A 20,478-nucleotide genomic window follows, 5' to 3' on the forward strand; every position below is an offset into this window, starting at 1 on the left:
ATTTGATGGAATTTCTGACAGTGAGAGTGACGTACATAATAAAATAATAATAATAAATTCAGTAAGAAATTTGTCAGTAAAAGGGAGAGCGAAAAGAACAGAAAGTCGAGAAGGAAATTAAGTCAGGGAGGAATTTTCTTAATTTGAGGGAGAAACTCTTGCAAGGCATAAACCCCAAGAGTCAGTTTCCCTAACCTGTTTATACTTTGTATATGAGGGTATAACATGTACTAACAGATGCCTTCTGGAGGCCAGCCCTGAGCCAGGCACTGGGGATGTGCAAGTTGGTGTAAGAGATAGGAACCCATCCTCACTTTGTAAGCTTCTAACCCAAGAGGAAGAACCAGGCTGAAACGGGTGAGCACAGTACCTGCTGGTGCGCTGTGGCTCTGTTGTGGGCGACCTCAGTGACAGTAAGGGCTGACTGGTCTGGAAAGATCCCCGAGGAAGCGCAGAAGTAGGGGCCCTGTCAGGCAGATAGAAAAGCATGCATGGCGACCCTGACATGAGCATCTGAGGAATAGAACATTCATGAATGTCCTGAGCACAGCAGGGAGCAACTCGGGGAACGGCTGGAATGAGACTCCTGAGGCAGGAGAGGCCTAAGCACGTAGGACCTACGGAGGTTAAAAAACGCCGAACTTCATCATAATCACTGTGGAAAGCCATGGAAAGGGTTTCTGCGGTACAGTGACAAGTGTCCATTCTTATGATTCAGTTCAGAATAGGAACTGGATTACTAGGGAGACCAGAAGAGTGATGCCATGGGACCCTCCATGCAGGGGACAAGGTGGGAAAGGCCAGTGGCTTGGAGCAGGGCAGCGGCAGTGATGATGGAGGGCAGAATCAAGAGATGTTTGAAAGGTAGACTTTGCAGACATGGGGATAGACTAAATATGGAAAGAGGAGGGTGATTTCAGGGGCAGCTCCCACATTTCGGTTATCTCATAGTTTCTTTCCTCCTACATGTTGGAACCTTGCAAATACCCCCACATTCTCAACTTTTCTCTTAATGAGCCCACTTGGGTGGGAAGAGCGGCCAGCCAGCGGGAGACTTTGAGGGACAGGTGAGCATGTGAGCGTAGGAGTGAAAGGTGATTTGGAGCTTTTTAAACAATGAGTTTTCTTTTTTTTTTTTTTTTCTCCCTTGGAATCCAAATAGGAGAACTGACTGTGAAAGAACCCAAGTTTCTCGATTTTGAAGTCAGACAAGAAGTACGACTCATCGTTTTAGCAGAAAGTAGTGGGCACAGAGCCTATAGCAAAGTAGCAGTCTTGATACAAGATGTGAATGATAACTTCCCCTGCTTTGAGCAAAGCGCTTACCAAGTGTCCATGTCTGAAGGCCAGTTCCACGATGCTCACATCATACAGGTAACAGAAATGAATTTTTGTGTATGTGTATGTGTGAGTGTATGGGAATTATCATCAGTCTGCATCAAAATTTCTAGAACGTTTTTCTAGGAAGTAAATTAAATGTGTCTAGGGCATGTAAATGTTTGGAGAACTGGATGAAACCTTTGTTCGAAGGAAGTCTGGCGTTTCTGCATTCACTCTTCCTCTCTTCATCCTGTGCTGTTGGTGCCCACCTGCTTTCTCTAGGGACTCTGCCCAGTACTACCAGGGAATCCACAGGGGCACAAAAATCAGCTCAGCCTATGGTAGGTACAACTTAGAGGGGAAGTCAGGAAAGTAAGCACAAAATTTAAATGCATATTAGTCATGTTAAATAGAAGTGCCCATTTAATGACATGAGGGAAAAGAGGAGACACAGACTCTTCCTGGAGGAAAAGCATAAAACTTCACAGAAGAACAGTATTTACACTTGGACATCGAGGGCAAGCAGGTACTAGCCCAATGGAGCTACAGCGGGACAAGCATGGATGGAGGCATGGACCCTTGGAAGAGCTTCCTGGGTTCGAAATGTGCAGATATTTCACGTGAAAGACACAGATCCACTGTTCCTGGGCCTCACCCCTTCTCAGCAAAGAGGCCTAAGCCAGGAAAAAGAAGATCTGTTTTTAAGGCAGTCTTATTCGGGTTCTACAACCCACTCACCCTTGATAGCCTCTCTTACCTGCTTCGGGACTGGGACCCAGTTCTACCTTTCCCTTCACAGTTGAATTGCTGCTTTGTCCTCAAGAACCTGGGCATTAGGAAACATGCAACCTCTTGGGAATCTGCCTAGGAAATCTGTATAAAAAACCCCTTCCTGCCCAACTCAGCAGCTCATCAGAACATTCCCTCTGGCCTCTCTAACCCACTCCTGTGATCCTGTCCCTGATGATTACCCCAGTTCCTGTCCAGGTCAGTGGGGTCAGGGGGCCAGATGACGTGTTAGAATACCTCCTGGATGAGACCTCCCGCAATGCTCTGTTGTGTGACTACCTCCATCTGCCTCTGGAGAGACATCCTTTGACCTTCAGCCCAGTTCCAGATGCACAAGTTCCCCTCTGTTGGTGCCGACAAGACCTGTGCAGTTTTCAGCCATCTTGGAGTTTCGGCTCTGTGCCCCCTGCACAGTCCAGGATACCTAGGATTTCCTCCGCTGTTTTTGCAGACTTGGATTGTATGACAGGCCCCTAATTGCTCCAGTTGCCAGTCTGTTCCAGCAATGCTGTACCTTGATTTTGGTTTCAGCCGCTACTGAGAAGGGGAAGGCATTCACTTGCCCCATCTGTATCACTCTGCGCAGTGATACCTGTTTAGGCAGGGGAGCGGGGGGGGGGGGGTGCGGGGGGGGCCGTGGGGGAGGGATGACAGGCCTCCAGGACCGCTGTGGGACCTGCTTTGTGACAGAGGACCCCGGCACCCTGGCCTTGTGCGTTGCCCCTCTTCATCATTCATGCTCACCTGGATAGAGCTAGAATGCTCCCTGTGGAACGCAAGACAAAGAAGACACCATTAAAGCCCAGGTACAACAAATGGGCGGGAGCCTGGCCCACCAGTGCCTCAAATTAGGTCAGACTTCAAGAAGGCTGAGTCAGGGGCAGACAATGAACTTTGTTCTTCACATTTTTAGATTATTTAATTTTTTTTTCTGGGAAACCAGAACTGCCATTTTCCTGTGTTCTCATCAGATAAACAGGAATGGGGAAGGTTCTGGAATTCTAGAGCTTATGGTAGTTCTTGTTTTTGTCATCACACTGCCTGTTGTCCCCACTTTTGGTTACAACCCCGCCAACTTCTTTCAGGAACTGCCCATCCTCTGTCAGTGGAAGTCTTGCTGAGACTGTCAGTCAATGTAGTGATATGCCCTCTGTCCCCTGGCAGATGTCATCTACCTCAGGCTCCTGCAGGCTTTCTCTCCCCAAGATTTGAGACTCAATGATAAGACACCAGCACAGAAGTGCATTAGAGCCAACTCATCTTGGTGGTCACAACTCAAAAGAAATTCTGCCCCTGGGTGGCCCAGGTTCTGGCCTTCACCCAGACACTATCTTTCTGATACATTTTTCCTGGTTAAGTTAGCCATAGTGGATATTTGCTGCTGGCATCCTAAAACCCTGACAGTCTACACCTCTTGGGAGACCTAGTCTCAGTAACACTTTGAAGCATATGGCCCCGGGGGACATGATGGATTTTATTCTACCCAGATGCACATGAGTAGCTTTCCCTGGTGACCTCAGAGGAACTGTGTCTTGCCGCCTTTCTTTACTAAGTAGCTGGTTTGTGTACCCTTCTGATGAGGTCTTCGATGTCCCACTTGGGCCACTCAGGATCCCCTGAGATCTGGCAACAGCATGAGAGATAGATTGAGAGTGGAGGGAGTTCGAGGCAAATACCCATCAGGACATCAGTGCAGTCATCCTGGAGAGAGAAGAGGGGAAGGTGAGGTCAGGCCAAAGCTGAGGGACACAAAGGATAAAAATAAGTAGAAAAAAATTTTTAATTAATCAGTCAACTTATTCTTAAGCCAGATCTTGAAACCACAAATAAAATTAATTTTTTAAAAGATTTTATAAAAGATTTTATTTATTGGGACACCTGGGTGGCTCAGTGAGTTAAGCCTCTGCTTTCAGCTCACATCATGATCTTGGGGTCCTGGGATCGAGCCTCGCATCAGGCTCTCTGTTCAACAGGGAGCCTGCTTCCCCTTCCCCCTCTGCCTGCCCCTCTGCCTACTTGTGATCTCTCTCTCTCTCTCTCTCTGACAAATAAATAAAAATAAATAAAATTTAAAAAAATATTTTATTTATTTATTTGACGGAGAGAGACACAGCGAGAGAGAGAACACAAGCAGGGGGGAGGGAGAAGGAGAAGCAGGATTCCCACAGAGTAGGGAGCCCAATATGGGACTTGATCCCAGGCCCCTGGGATCATGACCTGAGCCGAAGGCAGATGCTTAACAACTGAACCACCCAGGTGTCCCTAATAGAGTTAATTTTGGATTAAAATGTAATGCAGACTAAATAATACATCTCCATGAAGAGTGATGCAAGACTTTTGTCTCATTCTCAACACTACTTTGATAATTTACTAAGTAAGTCATCAGGGTCTAAATTTGTTAATGCTAAATCTAGGCTGTTTCATTAATTAAAAATCCTTCTAAAATGAGACATTCAATAAGATATGAAAAAAATCCACATATGGCCTATTTTACAGGCAATACTTTAAGCAGGGAAAAACAACAAATTAAAGACTATCATTCACTATACAGAGATTCCTTTTCTTTTCTGGTACTGGCATGAATCTGAATACAGTTGGAAATCTATTCAAGCAAATTAGAATTTTTTTCAAGTCCAGTACCTCATTTGATTGTACTTCATGTTATTGCGCTTCACAGATACTGCATTCTTTTTTACAAATCAAAGGTCTGTGGCGAGAATGCATCCAGCGAGTCTATTGCCACCATTTCTCCAACAGCATTTGCTCACTCTGTATCTGTGGCACAGTTTGGTAATTCCTGCAGTATTCACACTTTTTCGTTATTATTCTATTTATGATGGTGATGGCGATCAGTGGTTTCTTGAGATGGAATCTATACCTGGTGAAGATGCTGCGAAAATCTTTGAAATGAGAGCAAAGGATCTAGAATATTCCATAAAATTAGTTGATAAAGCAGCAGCAGCAGGGTGTGAGAGGACTGGCTCCAATTTTGAAAGAAGTTCTCCTGTGGGTAAAATGATACCAAATAGCAACACATGCTACAGGAACATGCATCATGTTCGTGAAAGGAACAAGCAATCAGTGTGGCAAACTTCACTGCTGTCTTATTTTGAAAAATTGCCACAGCCAACCCAACCTTCAGCAGCCACCTCCGTGGTCTTCAGGAGCCACCAACATCAAGGCAAGACCCTCAGGTCACGACTCGCTGAAAGCTCAGATGATGGTTAGCACTTTTTAGCAATCGAGTATTTTTAAATTAAGGTATGTACTTTTTTTTTTTTTAAGATATAAGGCGATGCTGTTGCATACTTAATAGATGACAGTATAGTGTAAAAACTTTTATATGCACAGGGAAACAAAAAATTCATTCGACTTGCTTTATTACAATATTTGTTGGATTTTGGTGGTCTGCTACTGAATCTGCATTATCTCTGAGGCATCTCTGTATTTTTGCCTCTTGCTTAAAACTGTAGTTCAAAACATGCGTGAGACCTATGAAAAGTTAATTGGAAGTCCTTTCAATGAGCCTGCAGAATACTTTGTGCACCTATTACCTGCTATATTATAAATGTAAGCCTCAGTCATTTGTTGCCATTCCTTTGATCATTGTTTGTAAAGGGTGTTTGGCAAAATCCATGATTCTTTCATCGTGCATTTGTCTGAAAAAGAGTCTTAACCCATCTCACAGAGTCAGTCCTATCTAACAGAAGAGCGACTTCCTCACAGGTATTTGCTACGGACCTGGACAGTGGGATGAATGGCCTGACTGAGTACTCCATTGTCTCCGGCAACCAAGGGGAAGCATTCCACATTGATGCGCGGAGCGGTGTGGTCACGGCAAATGCAGTTCTAGATTACGAGCTCACCAGCTCCTACAGGTCTGTCCCAGATTCGGATCCATTCGCTCATGTATTCTGCTTGTTTCGGACAAAATTGTTATAAACTATTGCTTTGGCCAAGCCTTTCTGCTGTGTAAGCTTTGTTGTAAAATGTGTTGCCCTTTGATCCAGCCTATGGTCACTCTTTCCATACACTGAAGGAGTCTTAGGAAGTATTTGCTATTTGGAAAACGTGACTACACTAGACCATTAGGGGCCCTTGTAGTTCCTAGCTTTTATGAATTTTTGATGCATGAAGTACTAAATGAAAGACATAAAAAAGATAGTATTTGCGAAATGCCTACTGAACAACAGACCACTCTGCAACTGTTTGTTGTTCTTGTTTTTAAAAATAGTGAAGTCTGAGTGACATTTCTCTTTTTAATTCTTTACTCAGTTTCGTGGACGAAAGTACAACCTTGTCCTCAGGTCCTTATTGCACTACTGTGTTCTGATAGGAATGATCTGTTGGAGCACACATTCAACACTAAATATATTTTGTCTAGAGTTTAAGGTGTCCGGAATTATGTGGAATTCTACAGGACAGAGAACAGCGGTGTTACAGGTCTTCCAGTTATTTTAAAAAGCCAGTACTACAAAAGTCTAGCTATACATACACATATATTTAGAGCATCACGGTCTAAAAAAGAAAGAGGAAAAGACTCTAAGGAACGAAAAATGTCCGGGAGCAGGGATTGCCTCAAACATGGTGGCCCAGCCTTCCATGGACTACCACCACCCTTTGACAAGAGAAGGTGGTTTCTCTGTGAGGGCCCCTGAGCAGAGAGCCCTAGCTGTAGGGGCGAGGTGGGGAAACAACAAGGTCCACGCACTACGGGGTTTATTTTTCAGGCCTGTTGGAGTCAAGGCCGCCCATACACTGGGATGACTTCGAGAAGAAAACCTAAGCCATTCCACCTTGTCTGTCTCTGGAGAAGTGGTTGCGTGGGAACGTGGGGTCAGAGGCTTGGCTTTCTATTTTGCATTTCCATATATTTGTGTCATGTTTTTGTATGTTCTTCCAAAAGGCCTTGCACATTCAGTGGCTCCTTTAATCCTTCCGGTCGTCTTCTGAGGAAGCCGAGTTAGGCATTCCCTCCTCCTCTGCTAAGACAACCGACACAGGACCCAGATCCATTTAGTGACCCAACAGAGGCTCAGGCCCCAGTGTTCTGATGTGGACTCACCCTGTTTCCACTGTACGAGCTACAGAGCAGAGCTTCTACATAGGGGAAAAGCAGGCAGGCAAGAGACCCGAGTGCCAGCATTCTCTCAGGCCAGACTGCTTTCATGTTTAATGAAGAAAGGGCAGTAGATGCGTGGGGCTGAGCGGCGAGAGTCAATTGCAGTGGGATCTGTGACAGGGCGAACTGGATTAATTAACCTCTGAAAACCTTCCCGGCTCTACAAAGTGTTCTGTTTTGTTCTTTTTGTTTAATATATTTCAAAATATGACTTCAAAAGCATTTTAAAAGTTTAAGACCTTACCCTGTATTAATGAGTAGGATTTTGGGGGGTAATATTTTAATGTAATCAATGGTTATGATGCTTATTGTATGAATATATTAAAACCGGCTGCCTAAATATGTTAAAACCCATTGCAGTTACATTGTTTCTTCAGCCACCTTAAGCAGAAAGCCCTTTTTCTCTCTCGTAGATGACTGCATGTCAGTCTCAGCCTCGTCCCACCTGAGTGGTTACAAATTCAGAGATTATCAGAGGTCTGCTGTGTTCCAGGAACTAAGCACTTCCGGATTATAATGGCTTTCTGTCCTAATGTTCTTCTTACTCAATGGAGCCTAATTAGCAATTAAACCGGACTCTTTTAAGCTTTTTCCTATTTGCGTCACTGTTTCAGTGTTCCCAACATCTGAATTGGTCCCCATATTTAAAAGTGCCTCTCTCCAATTCCCCGTAAAGAAGAGAAGCAGGAGCTGAGAGAATTTAAACTCTACACACACTGCCACAGAGAGATACAGATACACACACACACACACACACACAGTCTCCACCAGCACCAAGACAAGGAAATATTTTAAACGTCCTGCCTATTCACGTTCTCCCCTTCCTCCACTCCCTTGTGGCTTCTCTTCCTCTTTAGTGTTTTCCCTAATATTTCAAGCAGTGGGAAATAACAGGATGATTGTCTCCCAGTCCCCTTCATCATTGGGGACGCTTGGGAAATGGTATCATTCTGCTTTTAACTTTACTTTTGAAGGATTGCTATTTTGTCCAATTGAAGAAAATATTCCCAATTCTAACCCTCTGTTTTATAATATAAAATGAGGGGGGTAAAGATATTTTAAGTTCTGATTACAGTCAATACACTAGAAATAAAAATTCGATAATCTTTAGACCACATTTTAAAGCCACATGTAAGAAAACTCAGTGAGGAGGTGATATCCAACTCTAAAATAGGCCTTAAGTTCTATCTGACTGACATTTCTGAATTTTAAAAACTGTTTACTAAGTGTGAGGCCAGGGATGTAGAGACTCATGCAAGTGTTGTTGTGTTTAGGGAACTCAAAAATCAAGAGCCATTATAGCTCATGGCAGGCGGCATATTAATAATCACAGTAGTTGCCATTTATAGAGCTGCTTTATATGTCAAATTCTCATAACAGATTAAGATTTACATAAAGAAGAAATTAAAGTCCAGAGGCTAAAGCTGTTTGCCAAGAACACACAGCTAGTAAATGGGAGAAGTGATGGGACTCTTGTCCATGTGAGTGGTCCTAGTAGGGCTTCCTGTTGTATATTGTGAATGTATCTGCCAAGGGCCTATCTGTGTCTTTATGAAACATGAAACAGGGAAGAAAAACTTTGGGGAACTAAGAGTTAAGTTAAAACTTTAAATATTCAATTTCTGTAACATAAATATTCAAGTTCAAAGAGCAGTTGTTGCCAGGAGCAACGCTAAACTCAAACTCTCTACTGATAGCTCATTATGACCATGAGAGAAATACTGAGAAACAGTTCTGTATACAAGGTAGAAAGTTGGCTGAGATGTTCATTATCTTTTCCAAAATACATGACTCATCAATAGCAGAGCTGGCATTGCAGCCCCGTTCTGTTGACTCTCCATGAAAAGAATAAAAAACTTTTGGGCTCGAAGCAGGAAATTCCTGGATATTCAAAAGTATTTATAAGATGCATTTGGGGGGCGCCTGGGTGGCTCAGTGGGTTAAAGCCGCTGCCTTCAGCTCAGGTCATGATCCCGGCGTCCTGGGATCGAGCCCCGCATCGGGCTCTCTGCTCAGCAGGGAGCCTGCTTCCTCCCTTCTCTCTCTGCCTGCTTCTCTGCCTACTTGTGATCTGTCTGTCAAATAAAAAAAAAAAAAAAAAAATCTAAAAAAAAAAAAAAAAAAAAAAAAAACAAAAAAAACTATAAGATGCATTTGGAAGTAACAAGTGGTACAGTGCACCTGAGAAGCACCTGAGTCTTTCTCGGTGGGGTAATGAAAAAGAGGCTGGGGTTGTGGAGGAATAGAAGGAACATGGCCAAAGAAATGGTACAAAGTTTCAGTTATAAGATAAATAAATGCTGGAGATGTAATCTACAACACGATGACATCATTAACACTGCAGTGTGGTATAGTTGAGATTTGGTAAGAGAGTAGTTTTAAGGGGCATCTGGGTGGCTCAGTGTGTTAGGCATCTGCCTTTGGGTCGGGTCACGACCCCAGAATCCTGGGATCGAGTCCCACATCAGGCTCCCTGCTCACCAGGGAGTCTGCTTCTTCCTCCCTCTGTTCCCCTGCTCGTACACTCTCTCACTCTCTCTCTATTTCAAGTAAATACATAAGATCTTTAAAAAAAGAGTAGTTTTAAGAGCTTTCATCACAAGAAAAATCATACCTTAGTAAAACTGGAAGCAAACTTATGATGATCTGCAAAAAAAAAACAAACCAACAACAACAAAAAAAGAGGCTGGTAGGTTGCAGGCAAGTTTGGAGGGACTTTATATGCCATAGAATGGAAATTGCACTTGATTTGGTAAGCCATATAAAAGTCGAAGCAATTGAGTACATGTTAAGATCTTTATTTTTAAAAGACATCTGGTAACAGTATCATTGCTAAACAGAGTACCAGTGTCAGACAGATTAGTTAAACTAGATGAAGGCTGTGAAAGGTCTGCTAATGAAGATGAAGCAGTGGGGGATGGGAGGAGGGAACATAGTTGCTAATTGATTCGGGTATGGAGTCCATAGGAACATGGTCAATAGTCTGATTTATCCAACAAGGAAAGATATAGAAAATTTTTTCATAGGAAAGGCAGGAATTGGAATTGCTGTTGGAATGGGGATTGGGATTGAGATTTTTTTCTGGGCATTTTAAGCTTCAAGGGCTAGTGCAAGAACAGAAGTTCAGACATTCCTTAGGCAATTAAAATACTGATCTGGAGCCCGGGAAAGAGGTCTTCATCCAAGATTTAGATTTCAGATTCATCCAGGGAAAATATGTAAAATGGAATTATCTAGGGAAAGTCCACAAGATGAGAACTGGGGGGATTATCACTACTTGAGGATCAACCAGATAAGTAGAAGCCAATGGAATATGTTGAGGGAATAAAAGGAATAGAACCTGGAAGAGATGGTCATGGAAACCACAGGAAGAGGTTGGACTACATAAAAGAAAAAGGTTTCAAAGTGTGTTTGGATTAGAATCCACTAGAAGTGTTCCTTATTTTCGGGAGCTGAGGAGATCTTTTATTTCCACAAGCTCTTTCTTGATCTTCTGCTTTTCCATAGCGTCTCATTTTTGTTTCGTGCCTGCATTGCCTTCTGATAGCTCTCTGAGGACATTAATTAAAAGTGTTTTTATATTTTCTTTTGTTGTTTTAAGATCTCTGTTTCTCTCGGATTTATTTTTTTCCTTGTCGGTTCTGCACTCCTTTTTCATGTTGGAGGCTTTCTTTTTTTTTTTTTCTTTTTTTTAAATTTATTTTTTATTTTTTAAATTTTCAGCATAACAGTATTCATTGTTTTTTCACCACACCCAGTGCTCCATGCAATCTGTGCCCTCCCTAATACCCACCACCTGGTTCCCCCAACCTCCCACCCCCCCGCCCCTTCAAAACCCCCAGGTTGGAGGCTTTCTGTAAGTAACTAATGATCCTCGGTTCTGAGTGAGGCGATAGCAAAGTCATCAGAATCCCTGATGAGCTTGCAGAGCTGTTGACCAGAGAGGAAGTTGACTACTCTGCAGAACGACAGACAGATGGCAGTATAGAGAGTTCTTTTTTTTTTTTTTTTTTTTTTCCCCCTTTGGGAGGGACTTTCATTTCTCCAGGGGCAGACCTTCAATATTATTTACTCTGAGGATTAAAATCAGACAGTCTTTTGCCTGGGAGTGAAGAGCAATGGGCAAGGGGAATTGTTTGTTCTGTATTTTGAGTTTAAAATGATTGTCAAGCTATTTTTAGTTCAATATCTCACCCCGCCCCTTGTCATATCTTATGTCTGTCTTTGGTTACGTGGGGGCAAATCTGTTCCCCACTCATCCTTATCCAGATGTATTTCAGTCTGTGGTTTCCCGTTACCCACTTATCTGTAACCACTCCCAAATCTGCTTGCATTTTCCAGAAATTTGTTGAAACTTCTCACCACCTCTACCCACCAAAATCTTCTCCCATTTTCTGTTAGCCTTATGTACATATATCTTATTTTAAATTCTTCTGCTCTCATTATTGTAGAATCTCAGGAGGAAGAAGAGATAAAGCCTGTATAGTTTTAACCAGAAGTCATAGCTCTTCATAGATGTTTCTGATGTTAGATGATATTTTTGTTTGTCTTAGAAATCCAGAAAGAACATGTAATTCTGGGTAGACATTTCAGATATTGTTGAGAGGAAGTTTTGAAAAATCCCCTTCCACCTTTGGTATTTATTAAGACAATCAGAAAGGATACTGCCTGGTCAAGGTCCCATTTAAAGTTTAAGGTGATAAAAGAAGTTTCCTGTGGTTGGCTGAATAGGAGAAATATGCTCTGAATTAGAATGGGCCAGTTCTAAATCTGGTCAGTTTCATTTATAATCTCCACTGATGTACTAATCAGGGCAGCTGTTCTGAAACCTGGAGCCAGTTAGACTGGTTACAACCAATAGTTTTACAAAGACTGCCAAGGAGCCATCATAGAAAACGAGGTCTCACAGAAGTTATGTGTAGAGTCTTGGTGGATCTGCCTTCCTAATTTTTCATCTCTTCCTCAAGCTATTGAGGAACTGTTTACTTGTCTTTTTATTTTGAAACTGAATTGTACATTTTCTTCTGTATTAAAGATTCTCGATTTTTTAAGTTGACTTAGCATATATATATTCATATATAGAGAGAACATGTAATTCTATATTCATATGTTCATATATGAATATAGTTGACTTAGGCATATATATTTCAGTTGACATAAGCTCATCATTATAAGTTGACTTAGAACACCTGACACTGTACCACTGCAAAAATCAGGGTGATTGCAGCTATAGCAGAATTGACAGACCCATAACTTTGACGACCTGGCTGAGCTTTTAGTATGACACTGGGGAGGGGCAGGCTGCAGAGGCAGAGAACGTTATGATTTGTTTATTTTTAGAAAATATTTTCATATGTACCTGACTTATGTTCATGCTAACAAAACAAACTTTCCATAGGGAATGAATCCTAAACTCAGAAGTGTGAAATTCAAGTAGTGGTTTTACTGATGTCCCAGCTCTGATAGCGTGGAAAGCAGCCTGTGTGCTCCATGAACAGTATATAAACAGGGATTATTTGCTATTAAGTGAGATTTAAGCCAAGAAAGAGTTGATGCTTATTTTACATCACTTTAAAATGTAAGATTGGAAAGATTGATCAATCCTCAGGTAAGCTAAGGAAAAAGAAAGTAGAAATGTGTCAAATCCCATGACTCGGTTTCTTAAAGGGTAGTATCAACCACGGGCTAAGACTAAAACTACTTATGAGGTAAAGATTGTCTTCTGATGGACAACTCGTGTCATTGTAGTGTTTAGAGGGGAGTGGAAAGCTAATGGTTATACATTAGGGCATGATAGATGCATGTTGAAGATACATACTGGAACTCAAGACTGTAGAGCACAGGTTTTCCAGTTAACTAAGACCTGGACTTAAATCCTGGTTCTGCCATATAATACATCATAATTTAAGACAAATCTTGAGAAGCCATCCCTCAGCATATATTTTTTTAAAAATCAAGTGAGATAACTCACCTGCCCTCAAGAGACTTATAGGAGAGGCAGATAATCAGTCAGTAAGAACAAAGGGTGATGACTGATGTGTCAGAAGAACATACAGTGTTCTGTGGGATTGAGAAAGTGGCATCAGAACAGACTGGAAGTTAGGGAGAGCTTCCAGAGATGTGAACTTTGGAAGATCAAGAGGGCAGTATAGGGACAAGAATTCCAGGCAGAAGCCAAGTCATTGGAGGTCATGTAGCTCAAGGCCTGGACTGCCTCTTCTGGACATGAAGAGTCAAGGATAAGTTTTCAATAGGGAAGTCCGGTTTTCAATTCAGGATGTTGGATGGAGCAGTTGAGTCGTGGTGGAGGGGTGGGGTGGGTGGAGGGGATCGATAGGTACAGACGAGACTTGCAGTAGGGAAATTAGTGAACAAGTATTCCAGATGGGAAAGGATATAATGAAGAAGGAACATTCTAGGTCAAGATGATGAGAGGATGAGGTTACAGAGACTAACTTATCTTGGTTTGCCCAGGACTGTCCTGGTTTAAAAACAAAAACAAAAAACCTTAAAAAGTCCCATGTCCCAGGAAACCCTTCAGAACCGGGCAAAGCAGGACAGTTGATCAGCCTATCTGAGGCTCTGAAGGCAGGACTGAAATGGTTGGGAAGCTGGTCCAAGTGTAATTAAGAGGAGAAATCTGTAAGACTCACAATGACTTGGGTTTTGGAAGGTTGGTGACAGAAATGGGAGAAGTTGAAGACACTAAGAAGGTTTTGAATTTAGTTGCTAGAGATAGTTGTACCATCATCTAAGAGAGATAAAATCACTGCATATAAATTCTTTCAGATCGTGGCCTTTTCCCCTACTCTATAGTTCTAGCCAATCAATCATTTTGTACCTGTATTAATCATGCAATATCCTCTCTTAATTCTACAGTTTCTATTGATTTTGAGTTTGGATCTAAAAAGAGTATCAATTCAAAGCAATCTCTTCATGGCTTTATCTTTTGTTGTACAGTAAAATGGAAATACATAGTAATATCCAGGCCATGCATGGTAGGGTGGAGGCTATCTACTTATCCAAAGAATGGGTATTGGTGTTTGTACTTTTTAGGTTGTCCTTGGTAGGGAAGGACTAAATTCTACAGTCTGTTTCCAGAAGTCGCTCATTTGTTTTAAATGCCACATGACCCCTTGGTGACTTGCTGGATTTGATGCTCTAAACCTGTCAAAAATAAGTAAATTTCAGGCTACCATACTTTTTTAAAAAAGATTTTATTTATTTATTTGAAAGCGAGAGAGTGAGTGAGAGAAAGAGCACAAGCTGGTGGGCGGGGTGGGGGGTGGCCAGGGAGGCAGCAGGAGAAGCAGACTCCCTGCTGAGTAGGGAGCCAGACATGGGGCTTGATCCTAGGACCCTGCGATCATGACCTGAGCCGAAGGCGGCTGCTCCACCCAGGCATGCCTAGGCTACCATTCTGATGAGATAAATTTTTAAATGATGCCATTTAGTAGAAGCTAGGGGGAGAAATAAAAGTAGCTAATCAGCTCATTTTTTAGTTTTCAATGGGATATTTGATACGTATGTTGTTTTTCGAATTCTCTGGATAATGGATTACATTTCTTGTTTCTTTTCCAAACCAGCTTGATTGTGCAAGCCACAGATAAAGGGATGCCCAGGCTTTCTGGTACAAGTGTAATCAAGATACAGGTGACCGATATTAATGACAATGCCCCAGCTTTTCTCTCCTCTGAAGCAGTGGAAATTGCAGAGAGTAAGTATGCCTATTTGGAATCATGGTGTTATCTTGTATAATATCATCTACCAGACAGGCGTTCTGTTCAATATGAGTACTAATCCTTACAAACCATGTAACATGGACAGCTTCTGTCTTCATCTTACAGAATAGAAAATGGATGGTCAGAAGTTAAATATCAGATGTTAAAGACGTTAAATGTTGAGGCTGGGATTTGCCTTTAAGTCCTTAGGAGCCCGTTCCCCAGACTCAACCTGTCATTCCACACATCTGCTTTTGTGTATGCCGATAGTTCTCAAAAACAAAATGTACTCCATCAAGAAGCATACTTTGTTGACTATGGTGATCATTCTAAAGCTCGTCTGAGAAGAAGCAACGTCCTTAGACTGATAATTCTGTCGGTCTTTGCGGTATACGACTGACAAGTAATGAGTGAAAGGATGCTCATTGCAGAGTCATCACTTTCCTTTAGTGTAAACTCAAATTCAGCATTTACAGAAAAATTTTAATCACATTAACGGTAGAGATAGAAAATACAAAATTTTACACAGTATGCTAATGAATCCCATTTGGGTCCCTGGACTCTGTGACTCCATCGTCTGCAATCCCAAAGTTTGTCCACGGTCAGTGGCTGTGCCAACTCTATCATTGAAATTTGCAAAAAGTGCTGGCCCCTCTCTTGCCTCTCTCCTTTCACTCTCAGTACCCAGCTTATTCCTAAGATGTTTCTAAGATTTTAGGGTGTTCAGTTTCCAAACAAATTGCCACTCACAGAGGCATATATTTGTAGGTATATAGGGATACCTACAAATACTCTAAAATATTCTACAAAGAAAAAATTCTCCAGTTCTGGCTCTCACTCATTTGATATACTTCCATTTGCTTTTATTGAAGGTACTGTTCTTAACCACTGTGCCTTAGCATCAAAATGCAACAATGTTCTCAATATAAACACATCACAAGAACAAAGGGCAAAAATCAAAACATATACTGAATAGGGTAAAGGAGTGGTTGATGCATCCAGAATGTTCAAGCCTCAAATATGAAAATTACATGCGTCTCATATATACGGAAACTGTTCTGAGTATCTTGACATCTTCTCTCCACCTGTACCCATACTTGTAAGCTTAAAAACGAGGTTCCTTTTATGGAGTTCAGACTAAAGAACACATGTAGTATGTTAGGCATTTAGCATGCCATCTGTTTTGTGATTTTGGGGTGGTGAATAATATTTACTTTTATCACTAGCATGATGTATACTTTGTCTTTCCATAGTCTGGATAATTTTGATAAGTTTCCATAGTCTGTGCCCCCAAATGCAATAATTTTACAAAAATAAGTATAAGGAACCAAGTATTTCTAACTTATTATACACATATTGTCGTTTAAATTTTGCTTGTTTCAAAATTGGATGCTTTGTATTAATGTTTTGAGTAATAACCTTCTTCCCACCCATATCCTCCATGAATATATGATTTTAATACAGAAACTACATAAGAGAAATAAGTGGCTCAGAATGTTTTTTGGTCCTGGAATGGTGTTGCACGCATATGATAAAAAATGCAATATAAAAATCGAATATACCCTACCTCCTCAATTCCCTACCCAGTGGTAAATTTTCACTTTATTGGGCTCATAAATTCTTCAGAGTTTTTGTTCAGCTCGTAATGAGCTTTGTATTAGAAATCATGCCAAGAAACAGCAAATCATGTTGGACTTGAAGTTAAAATGTTTGGATGGAACTATTAAAGAAAAGTGTTTCAAAGGATGGATTTTAATGGAGGCTGACATTGGTCATGACTATTGCAGATTCTTTGCCTGGTGCTGTTGTGACTCAGATATCAGTTCATGATGTGGATTTGAATCCAGCTTTCATCTTCAGTTTTGCCAAAGACAGTAATCCTGGAACCAAGTTTGCTATTGATCGGAATACTGGAGCAGTGGTGCTAATGAAAACGCTGGATTTTGAAGAAGTTACTGAATATGAGCTGTTCATCCAAATTTCGGATACTGTGCATGAAACAGAGGGAACACTCACTGTCCGTGTGGCGGACGTCAATGATAACCCACCTGTATTTTCTCAAGATTCTTACCAGGTAAATGGCTTCAGGAGTGCAGCCTAAGTAGAAAAGAATAGGGAATACTGTAACAGTGTTGACAGACTGTGTTGTCAACCAGTGTTTGCAGACTAATTTAGGTAGTCAGTAACCACAGGTTTTAGTGCCTTAGTTGATGCTGAGGGTTGTATATTCAATATTCTGGAGCTGTGGTAGGTACATATGGAATGAAAGAGCTCATTCATTTCAGTTTCTTACAGAAGTATAGCATCTTTTTTTTTCTTTTTTAGTTTGTAGAGATTGGAGTCTAGTTGTCCATAGCAATCAGAACTGGCCTAATATTTGCAAAGGTATCAGACAGTACGGTGGTCTGGATTATCAGCACTTAATTTGGGAAAACTCTTTCTTTCCTTGACATATTTTTGGAATATACTGATAAAAATTTTGCAGAAACAAATCATAAACAAAATATTGTAAAGTGGAAATTTTATTTTTTTAGAACTTAGTGTATGTTTATAAAAGTCAGGACAATAATAGCCTTCAACTAAGTATGTGGAAATGGGCTTCAAGACTTCTGAATGTAGCAAATGCACGGGTTAAGCATAAACACAGAAGGGAAAGTAAACTAGGTAATGATCTTCTGTATGTAATACTGCAGTAGTGGTCTTATTAACTGTCCTCTACCAGGCAGAACTAATTTAGATGGATTTCTTTTTCATAATAAAAACCAAAACTAAATGAAAAATTTTTAACTTTGTTTTTCTGAATTCTGGGACTACAAAATAATGTTTTAATATATCAACTCTATAAATTACTATGTGTGTTTTCCATAAGTAAAATGAATGCAATGGTTTTATTTTCTGGCCCTGTTCATGAAAATATCTCTAGCCTGTAAGCACAAGGCTCCTTTCTCTCTTTTTCCTTCAGGTCACTGTTCCCGAATCGGTGCCTCTGGGGTACTCAGTGCTGACCGTGGCAGCCACCGACCTAGAAAGCAATGAGAACATTTCTTACAGAATCCTTTCCTCTTCTAAGGAATTTTCAATCGATCCAATGAATGGTGAGTTATTTATTGTGGCTTTAGTGTTCGTAGGTTTGAGATACAAAGTAGAAGCTTGAAATAATCTTTTCCAAATGCTCCTAAAATGTTTCCACCTCACCCCCCTGGAATTATAGATGCCACCCTTCTTATTTCTCTTCACATCAAATGCTGTGGTAGCAAATCCTGGTGTTATTTCTCTTCTCCAACATCTCAATGGCTGGAAAGCAAAATTACATGCCGGCAAATGCACAGAACTTCAGAGACCCTGATGTAGTAAACACCCAGCTCATCAGTCCAACCAAGGAAAGTTTAGGTAATTATCCTGGGTTCCAACAAGCATCAAAATGAAGGCAAAGGGATTCATTTAGTACCAAGGACTTCATGTTATAAGAGCGTGGAAGTTTTTTTTCCAAGCCAAGTACATTAAGTTCTGTAATAGCATAATACAGTCAATAAGGACAGAAAAAATGAACGGAAAACTATTCAGGCATCTCTGCTGAGAACAATTATTGTGGTATTCCAGTTTATTTGATGGCTTCCAAGTGTCTTTATATTTTTATCAGAAAGCAAATCATTGTGGTGATGAAATGCATTCAGACAAGTGATTTCAGATTAGAACACTTAAGAACTGCATAGAGAAAGCATACCAATGGGTAGATACTAAAAGTTAAATTTTATATGATAATATGATTAGCAAAACATTGTCCCTAGCAGAGCACACTCTAGAAAAGAATAGGGCCTGGGACCTGTTACACCGTGTGTTCCCCATTTCTGCACACCATTGCATTATTTCATAAGTGAGAGCTGATTTAAAAATGAACCTCAGGACGACGGATGGTAAGTAGACTTACTGTGGGGATCACTTTGCAATATATACAGATAGCAAATCATTAGGCTGAACACCTGAAACTAACACAATATTATATGTTAATTATATCTTAATTTTAAAAAATTACCTCAGGATTTCCCCAAAGAAGAATTTAATCACAGAATACCGGTAGGAGGCCCATGGAGTGTTCCAAAAGGGAGAAGTAGGTCATGTCGCCACACAGCCTGTGGGTGAATGCTAATGTATAGATAGAAACATTTCAGACATTTGGCTATTTTTTTGTCCTCCCTTTCTTTTTTGGAGGGTCGGGGGTGGGAGATGTATAGTGCTCAGATGACATCAACTGCTCTCCTGGCCACAGCCCATCAGAGTGTGTGAGGTGGTCACTCTGAGCACTAGCAACATGCCCCATTAACCTAGCAACATGCGTTATTAACATGCATTATTAACAAGCTTTGCAATGAGATATTGATTCAAATGTTTTTAAAACATTAAATGGGGGTACCTGGGGGGTACAGTCAGTTAAGAGTCCAGCTCTTGATTTCAGCTCAAGTCATGATCTTACAGTCATGAGATCGAGCCCACATCGTGCTCCATGCTCAATGTGGAGTCTGCTTGAGATTTTCTCCCCTTCTGCCCTTCCCCCTCCCTTTGCCCTCTCCCTCTCTCTCTAAAAATAAATACATCTTTAAAAAAACATTAAATGTTATCAGATCAACTTAGTCATGGTGAGACTCTGATTACGTATTTCTATATTTAAAAATAATAAAATATATTAAATGTTTTTCATTTAAGGGAAATCCACTTGCTGAATTAACGAAGAGCTTTAGGAAAGACACCTCCATAATTAAGCAATAGTTGTAACTCAGTATTATCATATATATTACCTTCATTTGACTAGAGTGAATGTCAACTAGTATTTCCAGAATCAGTATCTTTATGTTAGAATGTCTTTATACATGTGTCTATGGATAGCAGAATAGGATGTAGATTTTTCAAATAAGAATACGTTTTCTTGGGACGCCTGGGTGGCTCAGTTGGTTGAGCGGCTGCCTTTGGCTCAGGTCATGATCCCGGCATCCTGGGATCGAGTCCCACATCGGGCTTCTTGCTCCGCAGGGAGCCTGCTTCTCCCTCTGCCACTCTGTCTGCCTGTGCTCGCTCGCTCGCTCTCTCTCTCTCTCTGACAAATAAATAAATAAAATCTTAAAAAAAATACGTTTTCTTTAAAAAATGATAACGGGGGGGTGCCTGGGTGACTCAGTGGGTTAAAGCCTCTGCCTTTGGCTCAGGTCATGATCCCAGGGTCCTGGGATCGAGCCCCGCATCGGGCTCTCTGCTCAGCAGGGAGCCTGCTTCCCTTCCTCTCTCTCTCTCTGCCTACTTGTGATCTCTGTCAAATAAATAAATAAAATCTTTAAAAAAAAGATAATGGGGCAGCTTATTATACAAAAATAAAGTTAAGAGACATTTTCAGGAAAGTCATCTTCAAGTGACACATATATTTAATAGAGTGAATGTCAGGAGTATTATTTCTGGATCTGAAGTGTTAAAAAAGCATAACTATAAAAATTTAAAATTCCTATTTGGATTTACTCTTGGTTGTAACTTAAATAACAA

At 41.0% G+C, this 20,478-nt stretch overlaps 1 protein-coding gene across 1 annotated transcript in view; it reads left to right on the forward strand.

The window, feature by feature from the left end:
- Positions 1 to 20,478, forward strand: part of DCHS2 (dachsous cadherin-related 2) — a gene marked incomplete at both ends in the record, with an annotated part of 261,937 nt that overhangs the window by 238,728 nt on the left and 2,731 nt on the right. Inside the window, 5 exons of the mRNA XM_080796327.1 lie at positions 1,163 to 1,374; positions 5,836 to 5,987; positions 14,818 to 14,948; positions 16,740 to 17,026; positions 17,915 to 18,047. Coding sequence (XP_080652453.1) covers positions 1,163 to 1,374; positions 5,836 to 5,987; positions 14,818 to 14,948; positions 16,740 to 17,026; positions 17,915 to 18,047 — 915 coding nt within the window. The remainder of the gene's footprint in view (positions 1 to 1,162; positions 1,375 to 5,835; positions 5,988 to 14,817; positions 14,949 to 16,739; positions 17,027 to 17,914; positions 18,048 to 20,478) is intronic.

This window comes from Martes martes, assembly GCF_963455335.1.
Source record: "Martes martes genome assembly, chromosome: 2".
Lineage (NCBI taxonomy): Eukaryota > Metazoa > Chordata > Mammalia > Carnivora > Mustelidae > Martes > Martes martes.